General features: G+C 30.6%; 3 protein-coding genes across 3 annotated transcripts; all 3 read left to right on the plus strand.

The window, feature by feature from the left end:
* Window positions 1–10,873: 10,873 nt before the first annotated feature.
* cevi16 (peroxidase) lies at window positions 10,874–12,448 on the plus strand. The gene is made up of 3 exons (NM_001247041.2): window positions 10,874–11,360; window positions 11,647–11,809; window positions 11,925–12,448. Exons 1-3 carry the CDS (start codon window positions 10,944–10,946, stop codon window positions 12,341–12,343), a joined length of 999 nt encoding a protein of 332 aa, NP_001233970.2. The 5' UTR covers window positions 10,874–10,943; the 3' UTR covers window positions 12,344–12,448.
* A 1,254-nt stretch (window positions 12,449–13,702) lies between these two features.
* Window positions 13,703–16,815, plus strand: LOC101265180 (probable inactive receptor kinase At2g26730). Its single transcript, XM_026027984.2, has 3 exons — window positions 13,703–15,679; window positions 15,784–16,116; window positions 16,352–16,815. Exons 1-3 carry the CDS (start codon window positions 14,386–14,388, stop codon window positions 16,687–16,689), a joined length of 1,965 nt encoding a protein of 654 aa, XP_025883769.1. The 5' UTR covers window positions 13,703–14,385; the 3' UTR covers window positions 16,690–16,815.
* A 351-nt stretch (window positions 16,816–17,166) lies between these two features.
* Window positions 17,167–20,925, plus strand: LOC101258700 (uncharacterized CRM domain-containing protein At3g25440, chloroplastic). The gene is made up of 4 exons (XM_004230548.5): window positions 17,167–17,533; window positions 18,480–18,948; window positions 19,449–19,850; window positions 19,965–20,925. Exons 1-4 carry the CDS (start codon window positions 17,403–17,405, stop codon window positions 20,088–20,090), a joined length of 1,128 nt encoding a protein of 375 aa, XP_004230596.1. The 5' UTR covers window positions 17,167–17,402; the 3' UTR covers window positions 20,091–20,925.
* The last annotated feature ends 7 nt before the right edge of the window (window positions 20,926–20,932 follow it).

The following is a 20,932-nucleotide window of genomic DNA, read 5'->3' on the forward strand; positions in this document are numbered from 1 at the left end:
AAGACACTAACCAACCTAATTTTGTTTCTACATGAGAATAATAATGAACAAGGAATATTCATGTTAAGATGGAAAAAAAAATTCATAGATATATTATATAGTTGAGTTCTCTTTTATCTTATATCTCAAAGGTATCAAATCAATATTTGCTACTTAGAAAGTCAGGCGTTACTCAATTACTTATCCAATTATATGCTGGCAATTTTGTAACTGAGCTACCAAGTCAAATTAATTTCTTCAGTGGTGGCTAATAATCATGATTAATAATAAACAATCAATCAATAGTACTAATATGCCAAATCATTGAACAACTTTCTCAGAGCTCATTTGTTTTATTATCTATGTGCTGACTGCCAGTAAATTAAAAAAATTGAGTAAATTAACTAGCTAGGATTCCCATTAATTAATAAATTTTATGCATGGCCACTAATTTGTTAATTCCTTTCGCATTGGAGAACTTTGATTAAAATGAACTAACATCCACCATTGTGCATAAATATAATAATGTTAATCTATGGTGTCTTTTAGAGTTTCTAGTTAAAATTATACCTTGGCTTATTTATAAGAGTAGGTCTATTTTGGTTTTTAAGTATGGAAAAGACTCAAAAATATTTCTAAATTATTTGAAATAGCTCATATATATTCTTAAACTTTATTTCGGCTCAAAACTATCTTTCTGTCATACTATTGGGTCAAAAATACTCTTCTTATTAACGAAAGTTGTTAAATGCCACGTGGATGCCATATGGATGCCACATTTCATGCCAGTAGGATTCCACTGTCACGTAGACTAAATAGAAAGGGTCAAAAATACCCTTAAACTATCCAAAATAGCTCATTTTTACCCTTAAACTATATTTTGGGCTCAAAACTACCCATTCCGTCAAACTATTGAATCATAAGTACCCTTCTTATCAACAAAAGTTGTTAAATGTCACGTGAATGTCACATTGCATGTCAATAACGTTTCACTGCCACATAGACTAAATCCTAATTACTTTCCCCCTCATTTCATTATTTCATAAATGAAATCAAGATTTAGGGATTTAGTCAATACGACACATGTGGAATTTAACAACTTTTGCCAATAAAAAGGTCAATTTTGACCCACTAGTTTGACGGGAAGGGTAGTTTTGAGCCGAAATATAGTTTAACGGTAAATATGAGCTATTTTGAATAGTTTAAGGATACTTTTGGGTGGTGATGATAAGGGGTGGGGGTAGTGGTGGTGGTGGTGGTGGGGGCGCAGAGGGAGGAGGTAGGAATGAAAAAATAAAAATTTGAAGTTGATAGTATTTTTAAAAAATAAAATTAATTTTTTGGGGTTGGTAAGGGTGGGTAGAGGGCTGGCGGGGGGGGGGGGAGGTAGGAGCTTAAAAATAAAAATTCGGAGTTGAAAATATTTTTAAAAAGTAAAATTAGTTTTTTGGGGAGGGGGTGGTGTTGGGGCCGGGGGGGGGGGGGGTAGAGGGGGAGGGTGGTTAGAGATCGGTGAAAAAATAAAATTTTGAAATTGAAAATATTTTTTTAAAATTTATGTTTTTCCAAAAAAAAATGTAATTTAAAATTAGAGGAGAGCTTTGGAAAATGTTTTCCTTAATTTTTGAAGGGAAGTCGTTTTCCTTAATTTTGAGGAAAATGAGTTGATTTGGAAAATTTTTGCCCCAACCAAACATGAGAAAATTGGAAAACATTTTCTAGAAAACGTTTAAAGGGAAGTGGAAATTTATTGGGGTGTCATGTGGCATTCACATGACATTTAACAATTTCCGTTAATTAGAAGGACACTTTTGATCGAATAGTTTGAAGAGAAGAATAGTTTTGAGTCAAAATATAGTTTAAAGGTATATGTAAGCTATTTCAAATAGTTAAAAGGTATTTTTTACCCTTTTCCATTTTAAAAATAACCTTTGAACATAGTTTAATTGGTCCCTTTAACTTGTTAAAAGGAGAATGTTTGGTCCAACTAACAGAACTTAAATTAATGGCGACTATTAAAAAAAGAACTTGTAAAAATTGATCGACAAAATAATTAACCTATTCGATTAATTTGAACTCAATTCTTTTTGATAAAACTAATTGAGCTTGGTCAGTTTTATTTGGGTCAAAAACCAAAACTATAAAATACTGATATAGCTTAATTAATTATTCTGCGAAAATATTGTTAGTACAACTAATCAGTCTTGGTAAGTTTTATCTAAGAATAAAAGAGAGTTTAGAACAATTTGATTTCCGGGGGCGATTTTTTATTTTTCCATTTTCTGCGCAAAAGCAAACAACCAAAGCTAGTCGATTTTATTTATTTATTTATTTATTTATTTTAAAAAGGATAAAAACCGCCTAATTTAGTCGGTTTTTGCTCTATTCAAATGTCGGTTAATTTTTATCATGCAATTTTTATTTTTTTTTGTAGCTATCATTAATTTTAAAGATTTTCAAATATTAAAGAACCAAAATAGATCTACTTTCATAAAATGAGAACAATTTTTGCGAATAACTTGTATAGAATGAGGAAGATATTGTTTGGTTTTTATTTTTATTTTTATGAATGTTTGATCTGTCGAAATTTTATAAATTATTAAATAAGTTGCATATTTGGCATTTTTGCTATTTGCCTCCCCTTCACAATGTTATTCATTGTTTCATACTTTTTCTATTTTAAAAAAGATGATCTAGTTTAACTTGAAACGAAGTTTAAGAAGAAAAAAGAAATTTTTTAATCTTATGATTCAAATTTTAAGTAATGTCAAATGTATCAAAATGCTCTTTAATCTTGTGGTCTTAAACATGTCACGTGGAAAATTAAAGTTAAAATATTACCAAAAAAGGAAAAGGGTCTTTATGAAACGAACTAAAAAGGAAATAGGGCCATTTTTTTAAACGGAGGGAGTAATATATTGTATTGTATTATACTCTATTGTATGACAGATACAATGTTTGGCTAGACTGTATTGTTTAATAACATTTTAATTGTTTGGTTTGATCATATCGTAATGTATAGTAATTTATAAATTTACTAAAATTTCCTTAATTATTTTAGAGTAAGAGGTTTGACTAGATTTAAATAATTAAGAATAAACGGTAAAATAATATTTTGAAATATTATGTAAATATATATTTGGAAAAAGCAATTAAGTAACAATGGGATTACATCAAATTGGTTGTTCTATAAAATAATGATTTTTCAGGGTTACGTAGCAACGAAATTTAACAATACAATACAATGCATTTTAAGTAACAATCAAAACAAACATTATAGGTATAGTAACAATACAATACAATACAATACAATGGATAACAATTTTTGTTTTTTACTTCAAAATTTTTTTGTTTATTTTTTAAAAAATCAGAAGAAAAAATAGAAAACTACTTTTTAAGACGAGAATTTCTCTTAAATATATACATATTTATCAATATACTTATTAATTAACTAACGTATCTCATAGATTTGATTGATATTTATTCAAGATTATTTTTTAAAAATATAATAAAAGAAATTATTTTATTTATGTTTTATATTATTCTACATGATGTTAATGTTATTACTTTTTAATCAAATACACAAATAAAATTATTTTTATGATATTTGTTAAGTTTTTTTTCCAAATAAATGTATAAATATCCAAATAGAAATATTAACCTAATTGTTTTGAATTTGGACTCTCTTTAATTTTAAATTTTAATATTATATTATAATTCTTAATTTATTTTTATTGGCCCGCGGGCCGGCCCTACCGATATTTCTCAATCCCCATAAATTAGCAGGCTTATTCAGGCCGGAATAAAAAACTATTTTCTGCTCTAAAAATCATAACACAATCCTATTAAATCCCGAATTATAGGTTTAGCCAATATTAACGATCCTAATTAAAAATTCTAATAGCTCACTTAATTTATTGTTTAATTTCTCATATTATTAATAAAAATTAAAAAATTTCTCATATCATAAAAAAGAGAAAAGAATCCTAACATTTTTGGTGCTCACTCTTTGTAGACTGGGTAGTGGCGAAATCAGAGGGAGACGGTATCATTGGGAGGAAGCTTCCTCGTCTGGTGAATGTATCTTTCACTCATCCTGATTAGGTCAACGTTGACTTTATGCATAATTTATAAATGATTATTATTCACTTTCGTGATTTCGAGAAATTATAAATAGAAATATAATATTTTTATATTACTCTTTAAATATATTTTTTCCGTCTGTAATTAATTATCATGATTTATATTTTTAAAGTTAAATTATAAATACTTTGATTAACATTTTAAGACATGTATTTTTTTCATCGATATTAATATGTAAAAGATTATAATTTTTTAGAATTTTTATATAATTTTTGAATATTTAAATTTTTTGTTTAAAATATCGAATTAATGTAGTCTAATTTAACTTTGGAGATTAGTTAAATTGACATTCGAAAAGTTAAATATGACAAATAAAAGTTGACAGAGCTAGAGAGTAATAAATACAATATTTTAATGTTAATAGAGAAATGACTATAATTAATTAGAAATTAAAATACAAATTATTTATTAATTTTATAAAATAAATAAATATTTTTAAATATTATAAAATAATATAATGGACAACTATTATTGAAAGGAAGAATTTTTCATCAAACTCACGTAATTCATGCAAATCGGCTAACTATTTCTCAAATGTCAAGTGGAATGCGCTCTTCACCTAACTAATGTGATGACATTTCAGACACGACTTTTCAGCTATTCATCTATTTATTAGTTTTGGTGACTCAATTTTTGTGATATTTTATTTTTTATTTTGTTAAAAAAATTACATTTTATTAATTAAAATATTTAAATTTATAAATTCTCATTCTAATGTATTAGAATAATTCAATTTATAGTAACATTAATTATAAAATTTGTTATAAATCATAAATTTAAAAAATATTTATTTTTTTAAAATCATTCTTATGTCAATTGAAACTTAAAACTAATAATTCTTTATCCTTTTTTGGATTTTATGAATCTTTAATGTATAATGTACTACTGCATTTTAATCAGCGATGGTACAATTTTATCGAATTTACATTGAAGAAATTAATAAAAGTTTTCTATGTACAACATACCGATGTGGTTATAGCCTAGATGCCGCCAATTCAAGATTCACTAAGCTTCATAGGTTTGATTATTTAAAGTTATAAAAATTGAATTTATTGTATTTTTGAAAGTATAAGTTTACAGATCTAACATTTATTGAAATCGTAGTGGAATTTCACGTATAGATAATTTCCACCTTAAAATATTCCTACTGTGATATCTGTGTAATAAAAAATATCCAATTTGAATAATTCCTATTCTAAAACAGCGTCATTGACATTGTAGCGTAACGTGTAGTGCCTACTTGGAATAGTTGCATACAACTTGTTTATATATTTATAGTTTTTGTAAGATATTTCTATAAATGAAATTAATGCTTCTTGCTTACTTCTTTTTTCCACCTTCGCTGCGATTGTTAAGTTGATTGATTTAATAATTTTTTTTGACTTCAACTAATAATAGATTAATACAATGGAACACAGAGAATTCCATCTTAATTCCAATATTAACCTGATCTTTAGGATAACGTTAAGTACTTTCCAATAATATAATATTAAAATAATTAAGCGGTAATTATGAATTTAATCCAAATCATAGACATAAATAATTTACCATTCTTCACACGCAAGACAAAACAAACAACTACACCAATAATTTTTTTACAAATACTTTTAACCGATAATTATTCCTTGTTGAATTGAATATAGTGGACTTTAGAGTGTTCATTGATATTTCTAATTCCTTCCTCCAATAATTTATATGTCTAAAAGATATTTTGAATATTTTAATTTATTTTTTTGTGTGTGTTTTTTTACTTTTGAAACTCTACTATATAATTATAGCTGATCACTTCATTAAACTTTAAAAATTTTAACTGATATTTGGGCTTATCCAAGGTCCCTTCAACATCGAATTATCCATTTCCAATTATTATTGTGATTTGTGGGTCGTCCTCTTCTTTTTTTTTCCAAATAAATCATTAGTACTCAATTTGAATATATTTTGATATTTCTTTGCAAGTGACGTGATAACTCCTCTGCTCGTATAAACATGTAATTTTGTGTCAATGACACTAAAGTCATGTTGTTAGATTGATACCTTAATTAATACTAATTATGACTATTGACTAATGTCGTCTATTTTGTCGATTTTAAGTTAAACAATATTTTAAGATTTAAAAAAGAAATAGATTTTATTTTTTCTAAGAGAAGTGCTAAATAGCCAGAAAATTTTAAAAACTATAATATTTTTTAATTTTATAATAAACAAATCCTTTTTTTTCATTTTTTAGTAAAAATATTACGGCTAAAAAAATAAAAGTATTCTTAAAAAGTAAAATTACATAGAAAAAATCTAAGACCAAATTTTCTGGCCAAATTTTTTTTCCTTGTTTCAAAATCATTCTTACATAAGAATTACGTAGTACAATTTAGTTTCTCTTTGATTAGGGAAAAATTAGTAAAAAGTAAGAGATAAGTGTCAATATCAAATATAAATTATATTTTTTTTTTGAGTTTTATATATAAACTATTGAAAGTTTGAGTTTCGTACCTAAACTATCACTTTTTAGTTTGAGAAACACACCTTTCTCTTTTATACTGCTCTCACCATGGTATGTGTAATACACACTCTCTTTTATTTTAAAGAATTTCCACATCACACTCCTCATGGATAAAATATTCAATCTTGACAAAAAATGAATAAATTATTAGTATTAGTTAAAATTAAAAATTAAATTATAAAAAAATAATATTTTCTTTATGAAATAAAATGTAAAATATTTTTCTTACCCCACGACATTTTTTAAAGTTTTTTATTTTGTTTAAATTTCTTTTATAAAAGTATTTCATTTTTATTTCATCTCCTTTCCCTCATCAAGTACTAATTTAGATATTATTTTATTTTCTTAAAAATATAATTCTACCCATCCCACTTATCCCTTTGCTTTCAGTTTTTTTCTAGTGTTTAGATATACATCGAAAATATTTTTTACTTGCCGCCACAAGGTTTTTTATATTTTTTAGTTGTTTATGTTATATTCGGTACACTAGTATAATTTTTTTACCTAAAAATATATGTACATGCATATCTAACACAAAATAAAAAAATAAAAATTAGGAGCGAAAAATTAAATAGGATGGGGTAGATTTATAAATAAAATAATATCAATTTCTATTGGGGGGGGGGGGGGGGGAGGGGAGGGAGGGAGGATGAAATATGAAATTTTTAAAAATATTTTATAAATAATTTTTTTTAAAAGGATGGGGTTGTCGGGAGGAGGGGGTACGTGGAGGAGGTGGTGGAGTGAGATAAGAAAAATAATTTAATTTTTTTATATGGATAGTAATCTTTAATTTTTAATTAATATTAATTTTTTATTATTTAATTTTTATCTAGATAGAATATTTTATTTATGTGGAATGTTATGTGTCAAAGGTTTTTCATATAAAAGAGAGAGTGCACTATACACACCACTGAGGTGTGTTTTTCAAACTAAAAAGTGAATGGTTTAGGTGTGAAAATCACACTTTCAATAGTTTAGATATGAAATTAAAAAAAGTAAATAATTTTAGATATGTTTTTGACAATACTGTATTCGTTGCTATTATGTCAATCTTAAGAAACTATGTAAATTTATTATTGTATCTTAATTTAGTAATATCTTAAAGTTAAGTTTCCAATAAATAAAAATAGATTGATTATTTTAATAAGTTTAATTAATTAATATATATGAATTAATTATTTAATTTTTATTAAATCTATTCATATTTTAAAAGTTAATAATTATTGAGGATAAAATTAAAAAAATAGTGCAATTATGCATTAATTTTGTAAAATTGTCAGTAGAGTATTAAGAACATTTATTTTTAACAAGGACACATGAATAAATGAAGTACTTATTTTCTAATAAATGAGTAGTTTCTCGAAGAATGTGGTTAATAAAAAATGTCAGTAAAAGTTACCATGGAACCATGCATAGCACTGAATAGGGAGCCGTCGAATACCCTAGCTACGCCTAAAACTTCACTAAATTAATATAGGGGATCATTAAATATTATTATTTTATAGATGATATTATTTAATTGATAAATTAATATTATTAATAATTTAAAAAGTATTTTGCGAAAACGTCATTCATAAACTTGAGGTCATGATTAATAATGTCAGTGCAAAAAAATTTATGTCAACAACCTTTTGAATTACTCAAATGAAAGTGGTACATGTTTAAAGGTCCTTTACTTAGAATAAATTGTACATGTTTAAAGGTCCTTCACTTCTCTATTTGCTTTAAGGAGCCTGATCATTGATGTTGGTTACGATCAAATTTACTAATTTTAATTTTATATTTATATTAATAATTATTAAATATAATTTTAAACTTCGTAACTTTGAAACTTAAATTTATAAATTCTAAATTTTGGGGTGCCCTACCAATTTGCAATTAATATTACAATTAAATTATTGACACTACAAAAAAATAGGTATAAATTGAAAAAAAAAAGTTAAAATTGACAGTCAACGTTGGTTTTTTTGGTATACAATCGACCCAAAATTAATGAATTTGATTACATCGGAAAATTGTGGGTTCGAAGAAATGTCCTTCAACTCAATAATTGATGTATAATATTAAAAAATAACGTTGAAATCTAGATAAATATCTTTAAATAATGTGAAAATGAACAAAAATATTTCATTAATAGTTTAGCATTTGCTTCTATAATGCTTTTATTGTTACTTTTTAAAAAATTATTTTTCTTAATAACTAGTAAGCAATAATTGATTAATAATTAAGAAGCTCAAAAGAAACCAAAAAGAACAAAAATAACTATATTAAGCTGAAAAGAGAAAACAAAAACAAAAATAAAAAATTAACTGATAATTCCAAAAATACCCTTTGCTACCCCAAACTCCTCAACATAGTCTCTAAGGGTCATTTGATAGAGTGTGTTACAAAAATAATGAATGCAATAACTTTGTGTTAGTAATATCTTGTTTGATATATTTTTTAATGCTGTAGAACTCTATTGTGTATCAAGGTGTACTATTAATATCATCAATTTTTTTATATTGGTAACGAGAGGAGATTAAATGCATACATTAACCTGATTAAGCTCAAATACTTTTGTAATAATTGTGAAGAATATTTTTATAATTCTTTTACGCAATACATATAATTTTAAATAATCTCAAATCAACAATGCATAATAAATGTGAATATAACTAATATATTCCATGTAACATTCTTTTTATACTTTTTATTGGACGATCCATAATATATTCCAAGTAACATTATTTTTATATTCCTTACCAGACTATCCATTATATACATGAGAATACTATAAAGTAAAGTGGAGTGGTCAATTTATTAGAACTATGAAATCTTATTTGCACATTTTTCTTTTACAATGTGTCACTTCTCTATTTGCTTCGTGGTTTATTCTTTTTACATACCACTACCAGACCATAAACGCACTAAAACAATGTCCTAATCTTCGACGGAGCTAATTTATCGAGTGCAAGTTTGATTAAATTCATTTTTAATTTAATATTTATATCGAATGACTATTGAATAAAAATATTTAAATTCTAAATTTTAACGTGCCCTACCGATCTGCAATTAATATTATCAATAGCAACATGTATTGACGAATTCTTTTAATACATGGAACCGAAAGTAAGTGTGAAACCCACCAATTATTCTCTCACAAATTGAAGATACGAGTGCTCCTTTGAATAATTCTTTTTTTTTTTAATTTCTAACATGATCTCATACTTTAGTACTAGTAAAGAGTAATCCCTACCTTTTCTTTAGTCAACATTTCACATTATTAGCTTATCACTTGTGACACCCAAACACCCTACAAAATTCACTATTTTATGCCTACAAATTTACGTGCAAATCTCATATATTATGAATACGTAATATATAAATATATTTTTTAACTTGACTTTATTTTATATTTGTATTTTTTAATTTTGAATGTGTATAAGTAGCTATTTAAATCTATACATAGAGTTGAACAAGTAGACACATGAGTCCGATGTGACATACTACACGCAGAGCACCACATAGAACACAAATTGTTAGGTAGGATGTCACGTGGGACGTATTTGTTTATTTGTTCAATTTTATACAAGTTTGAATGTCTACTTATGCATACTCAAAGTTGGACCCCATAAATGTAAAATGACGTAAAGTTAAAAGGGCATATTTATGTATTATGCCTATATATTAATTACAAACATGAGCTAAAAGAGACGAGACAAAACAAGGACGCTATTTTTTTTAAAAAATCTCAATTTATAGAACATTTTATTTTTTAGTCTTTATAAAATGAATTATATAATTCTATATTTAGTAAAAGTTTTATTTTAAAATGATCATTTTAATAAAATGATTTGTGGTCATACAACATCTGTAACTTATTTTAAATTATATATTTTAAATTTTAATCTTTTTTTCGTAAATTTTATATCAAAAAGATACTAATCTATATCACATAAATTGAAACAAAGAGAATAACGGTTAGTTGCTTGCCAACTCATGACCACAAAACAGCGTTGAATTCTTGATCCACCACTCACCTCACCTCAAAAAAGCTTTAAAAAACAACAACAATTAGTAATTTTCATTAATAAAGAAGAAAAAAAATAAAATCAAACGCGTATAGGCCCCATATAGTCATTTTCAAGTATTGTTAGCCACCTTTGCTTACTCGTAGTCTCTTACTCCATTGATCTAGCTACAAAAGTTGCATGTATATCCTTTATTTACTTGTGCCTATAAATATATCCAGGTTTCTTATACAATTTCAATCATTAAGCAACGTAACGAAAACTAAAAGAAAGTAGAATTTTATCACAGTACGTACATAACACCAAATATGGCGTATTACAATTACAATTTAATCAACAAAATGGTTACAATTATTTTTATTCTGGTGCTAGTAATTGTTGATGTGACTATGGTATTCGGCCAAGGGACTCGTGTTGGATTTTATTCCAGTACGTGCCCAAGGGCCGAATCCATAGTTCAATCAACGGTGAGGTCTCATTTTCAGTCTGATCCAACAGTGGCACCAGGATTGTTGAGAATGCACTTTCATGATTGTTTCGTACAAGGTTGTGACGGTTCCATCCTCATTTCTGGTACTGGCACTGAGAGAACAGCTCCTCCGAATTCCAATTTGAGAGGATTCGAGGTTATTGACGATGCTAAGCAGCAAATTGAAGCTGTTTGTCCTGGAGTTGTTTCATGTGCTGACATTCTTGCTCTTGCTGCTCGTGATTCCGTTCTCGTGGTAATTATATATACACACACATGGATATTGCATGCAAGAACGTAGTTTTTTTCTTTGGACTTTTTGGTTATATATATGGTCCCATGCATCGGTAATAGAGTTTAACTTCAAAAAAAATTGATACTATCAGATCACCTAAAAAATAATTATACGTTACATGATGTTACCCCTTACCTACTATAACTAGTTTAACATATACTTCTAGTAATGTAGTATTTTTTTTGATATTATCGGTGTATATAAAAATTTAAGTCCTTCGTAACAATATATAGTTTTGTTGATGCAGACTAAAGGATTGACCTGGTCTGTCCCCACGGGACGCAGAGATGGACGAGTTTCAAGCGCATCAGACACATCTAATCTGCCAGGTTTTACTGAATCTGTTGATGCTCAAAAGCAAAAGTTTGCTGCAAAGGGTCTCAACACTCAAGATCTTGTCACCCTTGTTGGTAAGTCTAACATAACATTACTAAAACAAATAATTTTGATATGAATAGTATTTATTATCAAATACTCTGGAGACTTTAACGACTCTGAATGTAACTTTTAATTTTGTATGGTCAGGTGGGCACACAATTGGAACCTCAGCATGCCAATTCTTCAGCTACAGGCTATACAATTTCAACTCCACTGGTGGCCCTGACCCTTCAATAGATGCAACCTTTCTTTCTCAGCTTCAAGCATTATGTCCACAAAACGGAGATGGCTCGAAGCGTGTGGCACTGGACACTGGAAGCGTGAACAATTTTGACACCTCGTATTTCTCTAACTTGAGGAATGGTCGGGGAATTCTGGAATCAGACCAGATATTGTGGACCGATGCTTCGACCAAGGTGTTTGTCCAAAGGTATTTAGGCCTCAGGGGATTTCTTGGATTGAGATTCGGCTTAGAATTTGGAAAGTCCATGGTTAAAATGAGCAATATTGAAGTTTTGACAGGGACTAATGGTGAAATTCGTAAAGTTTGCTCTGCATTCAACTGATGCATATATGTATATACTAATTAGTTTCGTTCAGTTAGCGCAAGCTGCAAGATGAAATTGTTAGTTATATCCAATATCAATAAATAAAAGCATTTACCCACTGAACTTATTGTTGCTCCTGATAAAAGAGGTTATATATACTTGTTAAATTTTCTTTAGGTATAATTATAAGCAAATATCTACGACAACATCAATAATATCTATCATTACCTGTTAAATTAGATTTATAGTGTCTAAACCTTTCACATTGTAAATATATATAACTTACTTTAGAATTTTAATTTGTTAGAGTGCGTACTCTATATTTAGTTTTCTCCTACAATTATTTGTACGAAAGAACTACATGCATACCAAACATGGAATGGAGAATAGATTAAAAAAAATCAAAACAATTTTGGAGTGATAGTATTAGCCTCAAACATATATGTTAGGATAATTAATTGTGTTAATAGATTCATGGAATATGTACACATATTTGGAATTCAATTATTATTATTCCTATTTAAATTTGTCATTATAGAATTAAAAATTTATAAAATTAAAATCTTAGCTTCGCTTGTGATGGTAGGTGAGCAAGGACAACCTATAGCCACGAAAGAATGCCATGAAGTAGCTGGTGAAGTAATTCTGAAAGCGAATATAATATTACTTGCATATTTTTAGCACTACGCAATTTTTTAGAAATTTGGGAAGACTTCGATAGATTTTTGTTTGGAGGATGCTACAAGAGTACCTAGCTAGAAAAGTCAACCAAGGTCCAAGAGTACGTAATAGTCTATAGATAAATGAAATTGAATAAGACCATGCACACCAATAATGGTTGTGAGTGATATTTTAACCGAGAGATATCGGATACGAGTCTTTTGGTTATAAAGTCGCTTTTGTTAGAAAATACTTTATCTAATATGAGACTTTATGACACAAATTAAATCTAATTGGACTTCAATATAGGTATCAGATAACGAAAGAAAAAAAAGAGATGTAAAACAATGAAAATTCACGTGATTGATTAGTAGTTCAAAAGGAGGATTTGATTAAGATTAATGTGACAATTGGAGAGGGTAGGCTTTCCTAGTGGCACAAACCTTGATTAGATGGACCCAATCCAACAGACTTTTGGTTAAAAGAGTTGAAAATAAAATTTATTTTGAAGCTGGCACACGCGACTAAGTCTCTGATGACATTGCATGCGATCTTGCAAATAAATGATGGCTGTTATATTGTCTATATTCTATATTATATACAACCTATTAAAATCAACAGTAATATTTGCTTTGGCTCAATAAACCTTATGGTTTGTCTCTTGTGCTAAGCCATCATTAACCCAAAAAGGGGCATATTATCCTTATTGATACCAATGTTAGATTTGTCTGAATCATTACTTGTCAGCCTCCCAATACTTCTTGTTGGCCTGTCCTTTGGTGTCACAATACACAAACATGTCCTTTTTCTTGGTTTACCTAATATTGGGTCGAAAATATGGGTATAGCTCATGGTTGATCTCTTTATATGGTTTTGAACAATTTCTCATTTGGCCTAATGTTTATTTTCTCAACATGGTAAAAGTTCTAATTGTTGTCTATCGACTGACATTAGGGATGGACAATCTCTACTTCTACATAGCAATTGCATTAGATTTTCTGGATTTCGAGATTCATTTCCTTGAATGGATTTTAATGAGCATGAAGAAATCACTCGTGACTATAAACGGAAGTATACCTTCAATGCTAAGAACCTTATGAATTAAACCCATAGAACACATTGATTAATAAGATAAAAAGAGCTTGTCTTGCGGCAAATTCTAAGACAAAAACACTGTCACGAGGTTTCCCATAATCAAACCTATCTCCTATGTACCTAGTACTACAAGTTAACGAAGTAATTAGCTGATTTCCTAGTATTCTCAGCTGTTAATTAATACAACTAATTTCTCGTAACAATCGTCCTTGTTTTCTTCTCTCAACAATGTAGCTGTCAATTACCTCCCCTGTTTTTTGAGCCTTATTTGTGTGCATTATCTCTTTGCCTTTTCACAAACAACAATGGGTTCATCTAGTCTCTTCATCAAGTACTATGTTGTTTTGATTTTCATGATGAAATTATGTACTGTGTCCATAGCCGAAGAGGGTTCTAGAATAGGCTATCATGGCACAGAAAGGGATGCTCTTTTGGCGATTCGAGCTGAATTCAACAATCCTAAATTTCTCCAAAAAAGTTGGAACAGCCTCATGTGTTACATGAATAACACTCCAAATTGGTATGGTATTAGCTGTATCAACGGTCGAGTCACTGGACTTGTGCTAGAAAATCTTGGCCTTACTGGGAAACTCAAGGCAAACGCACTTGCCAATCTCACTCAATTACAAACACTTAGCTTCAAGAACAATTCCATATCAGGGAACTTGATGAACTTCTCCAACAACCAAAATTTGAAGAACATTGATTTATCTGGTAACAGTTTTGATGGAGAAATTTCACCTTCTCTTCTAACACTTCATTCGTTAGAGTCATTGCAGGTACAGAACAACAAATTGAACGGTCCAATCCCCGGTTTTAATCAGTCAACTTTGAAAGTTTTCAATGTCTCAAACAACAATCTTTCTGGTGAAATTCCAAGCACAATAGCTCTTCAAAAATTTGGTCCATCCTCGTACTTAGGTAACCATGATTTATGTGGTCCTCCTTTTACTAACACAACGTGCACCACGATCAAGGATAATGAGTCATCTACACCAACTCCAAGTGATAGTTCACATAATGAATCTTCAAATAGTTCAAAATTATCCATGTTGACACCAATCTTGGTAGTAATTAACGTTGTGGGCATTGTTGTACTTTTATATCTAGTGATTTACTACTTCAGAAAAACAAAAAAGCTTAAGAAAATGCTGATGAATAAGGATACAAGATTAATGGAGGTTGATAAAATGGAGATTAGCAAAACTGAGATCACAACAACGCCAACAGAAACCAGGAGCGTCGAATCAAGAAGTTTGGCATCAGAGGTTGAATTAGAGAAAGGAAAATTGATATTCTTAGGTAGTGAAATAAATTTTGAATTAGATGACTTACTGAGAGCTTCAGCAGAAGGTTTGGGAAAAGGAAATTTTGGAAATTGTTACAAGGCAATGTTGGTAGATGGACCAACTGTTGTGGTGAAGCGTTTGAGGGATTTGAAACCTTTAACAAATGATGAATTTGTGAGACAAGTAAGAGCTATTGCTGATATAAAGCATCCAAATTTGTTGCCTATTCTTGGTTATTATCATACAAGGGGTGAGAAGTTGCTTCTCTTGAAATCTGCACCTAACGGAAGCTTATACAACCGCATTCACGGTATGTTACTATGATCTGCTTTACTTTTTAGTCTGTCCTATTAAAACATTTATAATTACTCAAATACATTAGCTATTTTTTTTTCATCGTTTGTTGAACAATAGGAGGAAAAGGGACGAGAGGTAGGATTCCATTTCGATGGAGCTCAAGATTATCCGTTGCTCGTGGTATTGCTCGAGCATTAGAGCATCTACACCTGAACGCCAGTTCCTCCCAATTCGTTGTTCCCCATGGCAACCTAAAATCCACCAATGTTTTACTCGACGAAAATGATGATGTTCGTGTTGCTGACTTTGGTCTCACTTCCCTTGTTGCACTTCCCATCGCTACTCAACGAATGGTTTCCTATCGATCACCCGAATATCTGGCTTCCAAGAAAGTGTCCAAGAAATCTGATATTTGGAGCTTTGGTTGCCTTCTCCTGGAATTGTTAACAGGTATTTGTTTTTCTTGATTCATCATTATTAGTTATTTAACGATGTATATCTTTAGAGTACAATATACATATATTTTAATGATATACAAAAGTAAGATTTACATTATATTGATCACATTGTTGCATATCAATGAATTTGTATATAGAAAATGTACCAATTTTTTCAACGGATCACAATCTTATAATCAAAGCCACTTATAAATCAAATTATAATAAGAGAGTTATAATTGTAACAGGTAGAATTTCTTCACATTCTGCTCCACCGGGGGTGACCGGTGCGGATCTGTGCAGTTGGGTTCACAGGGCGGTCCGAGAAGAATGGACGGCTGAGATTTTTGACACGGAAATATCTGTTCAGAGAAGTGCCAACTCAGGAATGTTGAAATTGTTGCAGACTGCTATAAGCTGTTGTGATAAGTCGCCGGAAAAACGGCCGGAGGTTAGCGAACTGTTGAGGGAAGTGGAAAGTATTAATGGGGTGGTACCCGAATCCGAAGACGAAGATGATCTCTCCTTCTCACTGGATCAATCTATGACAGATGACTCCCTAGCAACTGCAACTCCCTCTCGATAATTATTTGAATAATTAGTAACTAATTTGGCATATTGTACCATGTTATTAATTTGAACAATTAGTGTCTATTTATTAATTTGAACAATGCTCTCAATTTATCGTAGAACACATCATTTTCATTTGCGTGACAAGAGGGATTCTAAAATTAAGTTTCTAATTATTAAAAAAAACACTTTTTCAAAATAGACTAAAATGAAAAATATACGGAAACAATTAAGCGATAATCATTTTCAATAAGCCCGTGCAGCATAATTCTCTTCATTGTATAGTGAATTGGTTTACTCCGTTGTCAAAAGTAAGTAATGAAATAAGGTTAATTTCATGTAAGTTCATCAAATTATCATTGCTAAAAAGTCATCACACTAATTTTATTTTTAATAATATAATTTATAATTACATAAACAATTTAAATTTATTTTAGTATTACAAGTTTAAATTTTATGCTCAATTAAATGCCTAAAATAAATTAGAACATCTAACCAAACGAAGTTTCATACTTTTCCAAAGTCAAAAATCAAAAAGAGCTATTTACAAAAGTTTCCCATTAATTTTCCAAAGTCAAAAACCAAAGAAATGGCTATTTACCACAAGTTCCCCATAAATTCTTGATGGGCTTTGGCATTAGGCCGAATTTAAAAGGCCCCAATTTTAAACGGGGACTCATAGCTCACGGGGTGGAGTTGTGCGTTTGGCGGGTCAAATTTCGCCGGTAAATGAGAGCGGCTGAGCAACCAGTACTTGCTGCCGTGAAGATCATGCTTGCAATAAGCAAACGCATGAAAAACTCTTCCATCAGATCTTGGGGCTTCATTTTCAGGCCTTCCGATATCAATTGCGTCTCAAGGTACACCTTTACAGACACTTTTGTACTTAGGGTTTCTATTTATTGACACTTGATCGTTTCCTTCTTTTGGTTTGGAGAAAGAGGCTGCGAGTCAATTTACGAGTTTTATTCCGCTTTCTTAATGTATTTAAGCTAATGAGGCACAAGAAACGACCATCTTTCAATCATTCTATCCGAAATATTTTGAGTTCATAGTAATCATCATATAGTTTTCCTAAACTGCACGTCAATTTATTGAAAATTTCACTCCATTAAAGAATGATAAAAGTTTCATATCGGTGGTTAATGATATGAGTGGACTTAATGCTTGGGCAATCTTCTCCCTTTGAGCTAATTTTTGCGGTGTGAGTTAGGCCTAAGACCTAATTTCACATGGTATCGGAGCAGACCTGTCTCATGCAAGAGATGCTAAGCACTGGGCGTGAGTTGGATTGTCCATGCAACAGATGCTAAGCACTGGGCGTGAGTTGAAGTGTTAAAGAATGACAAAATTCCTACATCGGTGGTTAATGATGATGAGTGAATTCCTTATAAGACTTGGATAATCCTCCTCTTTTTGAACTACATCGGTGGTTAATGAGATGAGTGGATTCCTTATAAGGCTTCGACAATCCTCCTCCATTTGAACTAGCTTTTGGAGTGTGAGTTAAGCCTAAGACCTAATTTTGACACACTCTTTGTCCAAAATTTAGAATTACTATGCGCAGGCTCTCTCTATCTAAAACTTATTTTAGAGTTTCCAATAAGAAATATTCTTCATTTGTCAAATGGAAGTGTGAATTTTTTTTCTCTTTCTCTTGATTAGAATGACACAGTTAACATTTCAAATTGAGGTTATTCAACAGTTTAGGTTGTTACAAATTGATGACGTACATTCTTACATCTTCTTTTAGTTTTTTCTAAGCATTTTTGTAAGTTATTCGCTGATTGGTTTTGTTTTATGCAGGGAAGCTCCTCATATGTTTTGTTACTCTGGACAAAGTGTTCCAAATCCATATTTGCCTAAAGCTACTTCCCTTATGCGTTTTCTTGGTCATAGCAACTCCTCAATTTCCAGAAACTATCACCAAATGAGATTAATTCCTAAATTATCTCGTGAAGATCCTGCACTGAACACTTTGCTATTGCCAATTTCATTAAGTTCTGGATCTCGTGAGATTGTTTTGAAATTCCTTCATGCTAGGCGGTTCTCTAGTCCATCCATAGAGTTGAATACAGAGAAAGGTGTTGTCAGATTTAGATTTGGTCAAGAAATTGGAAAAAGAGGTGGTCAGACACAGGTTAAGCGTGTCGTGAAGAAGTTTAAAATGTCTAAAAAAGCAAAATTGAATGAACTAAGATTTTACCGACTGAAGGCAAAGAAGAAAATGAGATCTCCAAATCCTGAAGTTAGGATCAGATACAAACTTGAGAAGGTTAGATCCATTATGGCTGATGATATCTATGTCGAAGATATGTTGAATATAATACTTTCCCTCTGTATAGTAATTGTCCAGTTTAAACTACCAAGCATTTCAGTGGTCCTGATTTATTTATGTGAATAAGCTTATGTTGTGCTGCATTCCCTGTTTTTGGTCCCTTTCCCTATTGGCTTATGCTTTCTTGAGCAATTGAGCAATTTGGATGGGATAGGGGTACATAGAAGTAATAAATATTATCTTTTCGTTTAAACAAAAAAGAGGAAATTGGTATGCCATCATTTTTGACATTGTTCTTTTGCTTGCTCTGACTTTTGGTTTTGAAATCTTAGAGAATCATTTATCCATGTACGTACATCAAGTGAGTAGCTTTCGTGTGTTTGCGACATGCGACAACTAAGTCACTTTCTTCGGCAATGCTCCAACTGATGAATAAAGAAAAAGAAGAGTGATGAGATCTAACTTTTTATGTTGGTTATTGCATGTATATTGTGTAGGCAAAACGAAAGGAAGCTTGGTTGATCGAGAAATTGAGAAATTTTGAGGTACCTAAAGCTCCAGATGAACCACATGATCCTGAAATTTTAACTGAAGAGGAGAAGTTTTACTTGAAGCGCACTGGTGAGAAAAAGAAAAATTATGCACCAGTTGGTAGACGAGGAGTATTTGGAGGGGTGGTGTTGAATATGCATCTTCACTGGAAGAAACATGAGACAGTTAAGGTTGTATGCAGGCCTTGCAAGCCTGGGCAGATTCATGAATATGCTGCAGAGCTCACTCGGCTAAGCAGAGGGACTGTTATTGACATTAAGCCAGACAATACCATAATATTTTATCGTGGAAAGAATTATGTTCAACCAGATGTTATGTCTCCTCCAGATACTCTATCTAAAGATAAGGTAATGTATGCATTTTTTTGTTGTGATATCATGGCTTGAATCAGCTTGATCATAAAAATAAAAAGAATTTTATATTCAATTGAAGATTTAGCTTGTTGTCTTGTAAAACTGCAGGCCTTGGAGAAGTATCGATATGAGCAGTCTTTGGAGCATACTAGTCAATTTATAGAGAAAATGGAGAAAGAATTGGTAGAGTATCATGAATATCTTGCTCAGAAGAGAAAACAAGAAAATAGTTGAAGTTAAATTATGAGGGTGTGCATGCAATTACAAAATGTTTCTACCTCTCCAAGCAGGCGATACAAATCATTAATTTGTCAATTACATTCAATTTTTAGTGAAGCTTTAGTGCTGGTTGAGTCTTTTGATTATACCCAACACTTACCTTCATTGAGCGACTGGTTTGATGGCCCATCGAAGTGGAGCTTAAAGAGGAAGAGAAAAACATTTACCTAGCATGGCAAAATGAGGCAGAGTTTAAACTCTGAACCCCTCTGAAGTTGAATGAAAGGAGTCAGATCTCTCTTTCACTCTCATCTGGTCACATTTGGGAGAAAAAATAGATAGCCTTGGTACACCAACCCATTTCCAATCCTCAAACCAAGCTTGGTGTAAGGTTCACAATTGCTGCTTTCAGTTTACTACAGATAAACCAACTTCAACCTTGGTATGAATAGTGGATGTTCCTTCAAGTGAAAGAGTCGATGCCTCGAGATCTGTTAGCGGAATTGTTCAGTGTCTACATTGACTGCAAGAGTTAAGCTGGGGAACTTCAATGGTAATAATATTCGTCAGTGAAAAGCAAAGGCTTCATATTCTCATGTTGCGATCAGAGGAACTTTGGCTGTGTATTATCTGACCCCAGTCCATTCAAGTATACAGCCTAACAAGCAGTTGAAAAGCAAAGACGCTTTGAGCTGCCGTATTTTAGTGTTGCAATAAGTTTGAATGTTTGGAGACATGGATCCTCTGATGGCCAATGATGCCATCTCCTTGAATTCAGTTTTCAGGTTGAGTGTTCATGCTTGTATTCCAGTTAACATATATGGTAATAAAACTTGCTCCCTTGACAAGAGTTTCTC

The sequence above is a fragment of the Solanum lycopersicum genome, chromosome 1, assembly GCF_036512215.1.
Source record: "Solanum lycopersicum chromosome 1, SLM_r2.1".
NCBI classification, from domain to species: domain Eukaryota; kingdom Viridiplantae; phylum Streptophyta; class Magnoliopsida; order Solanales; family Solanaceae; genus Solanum; species Solanum lycopersicum.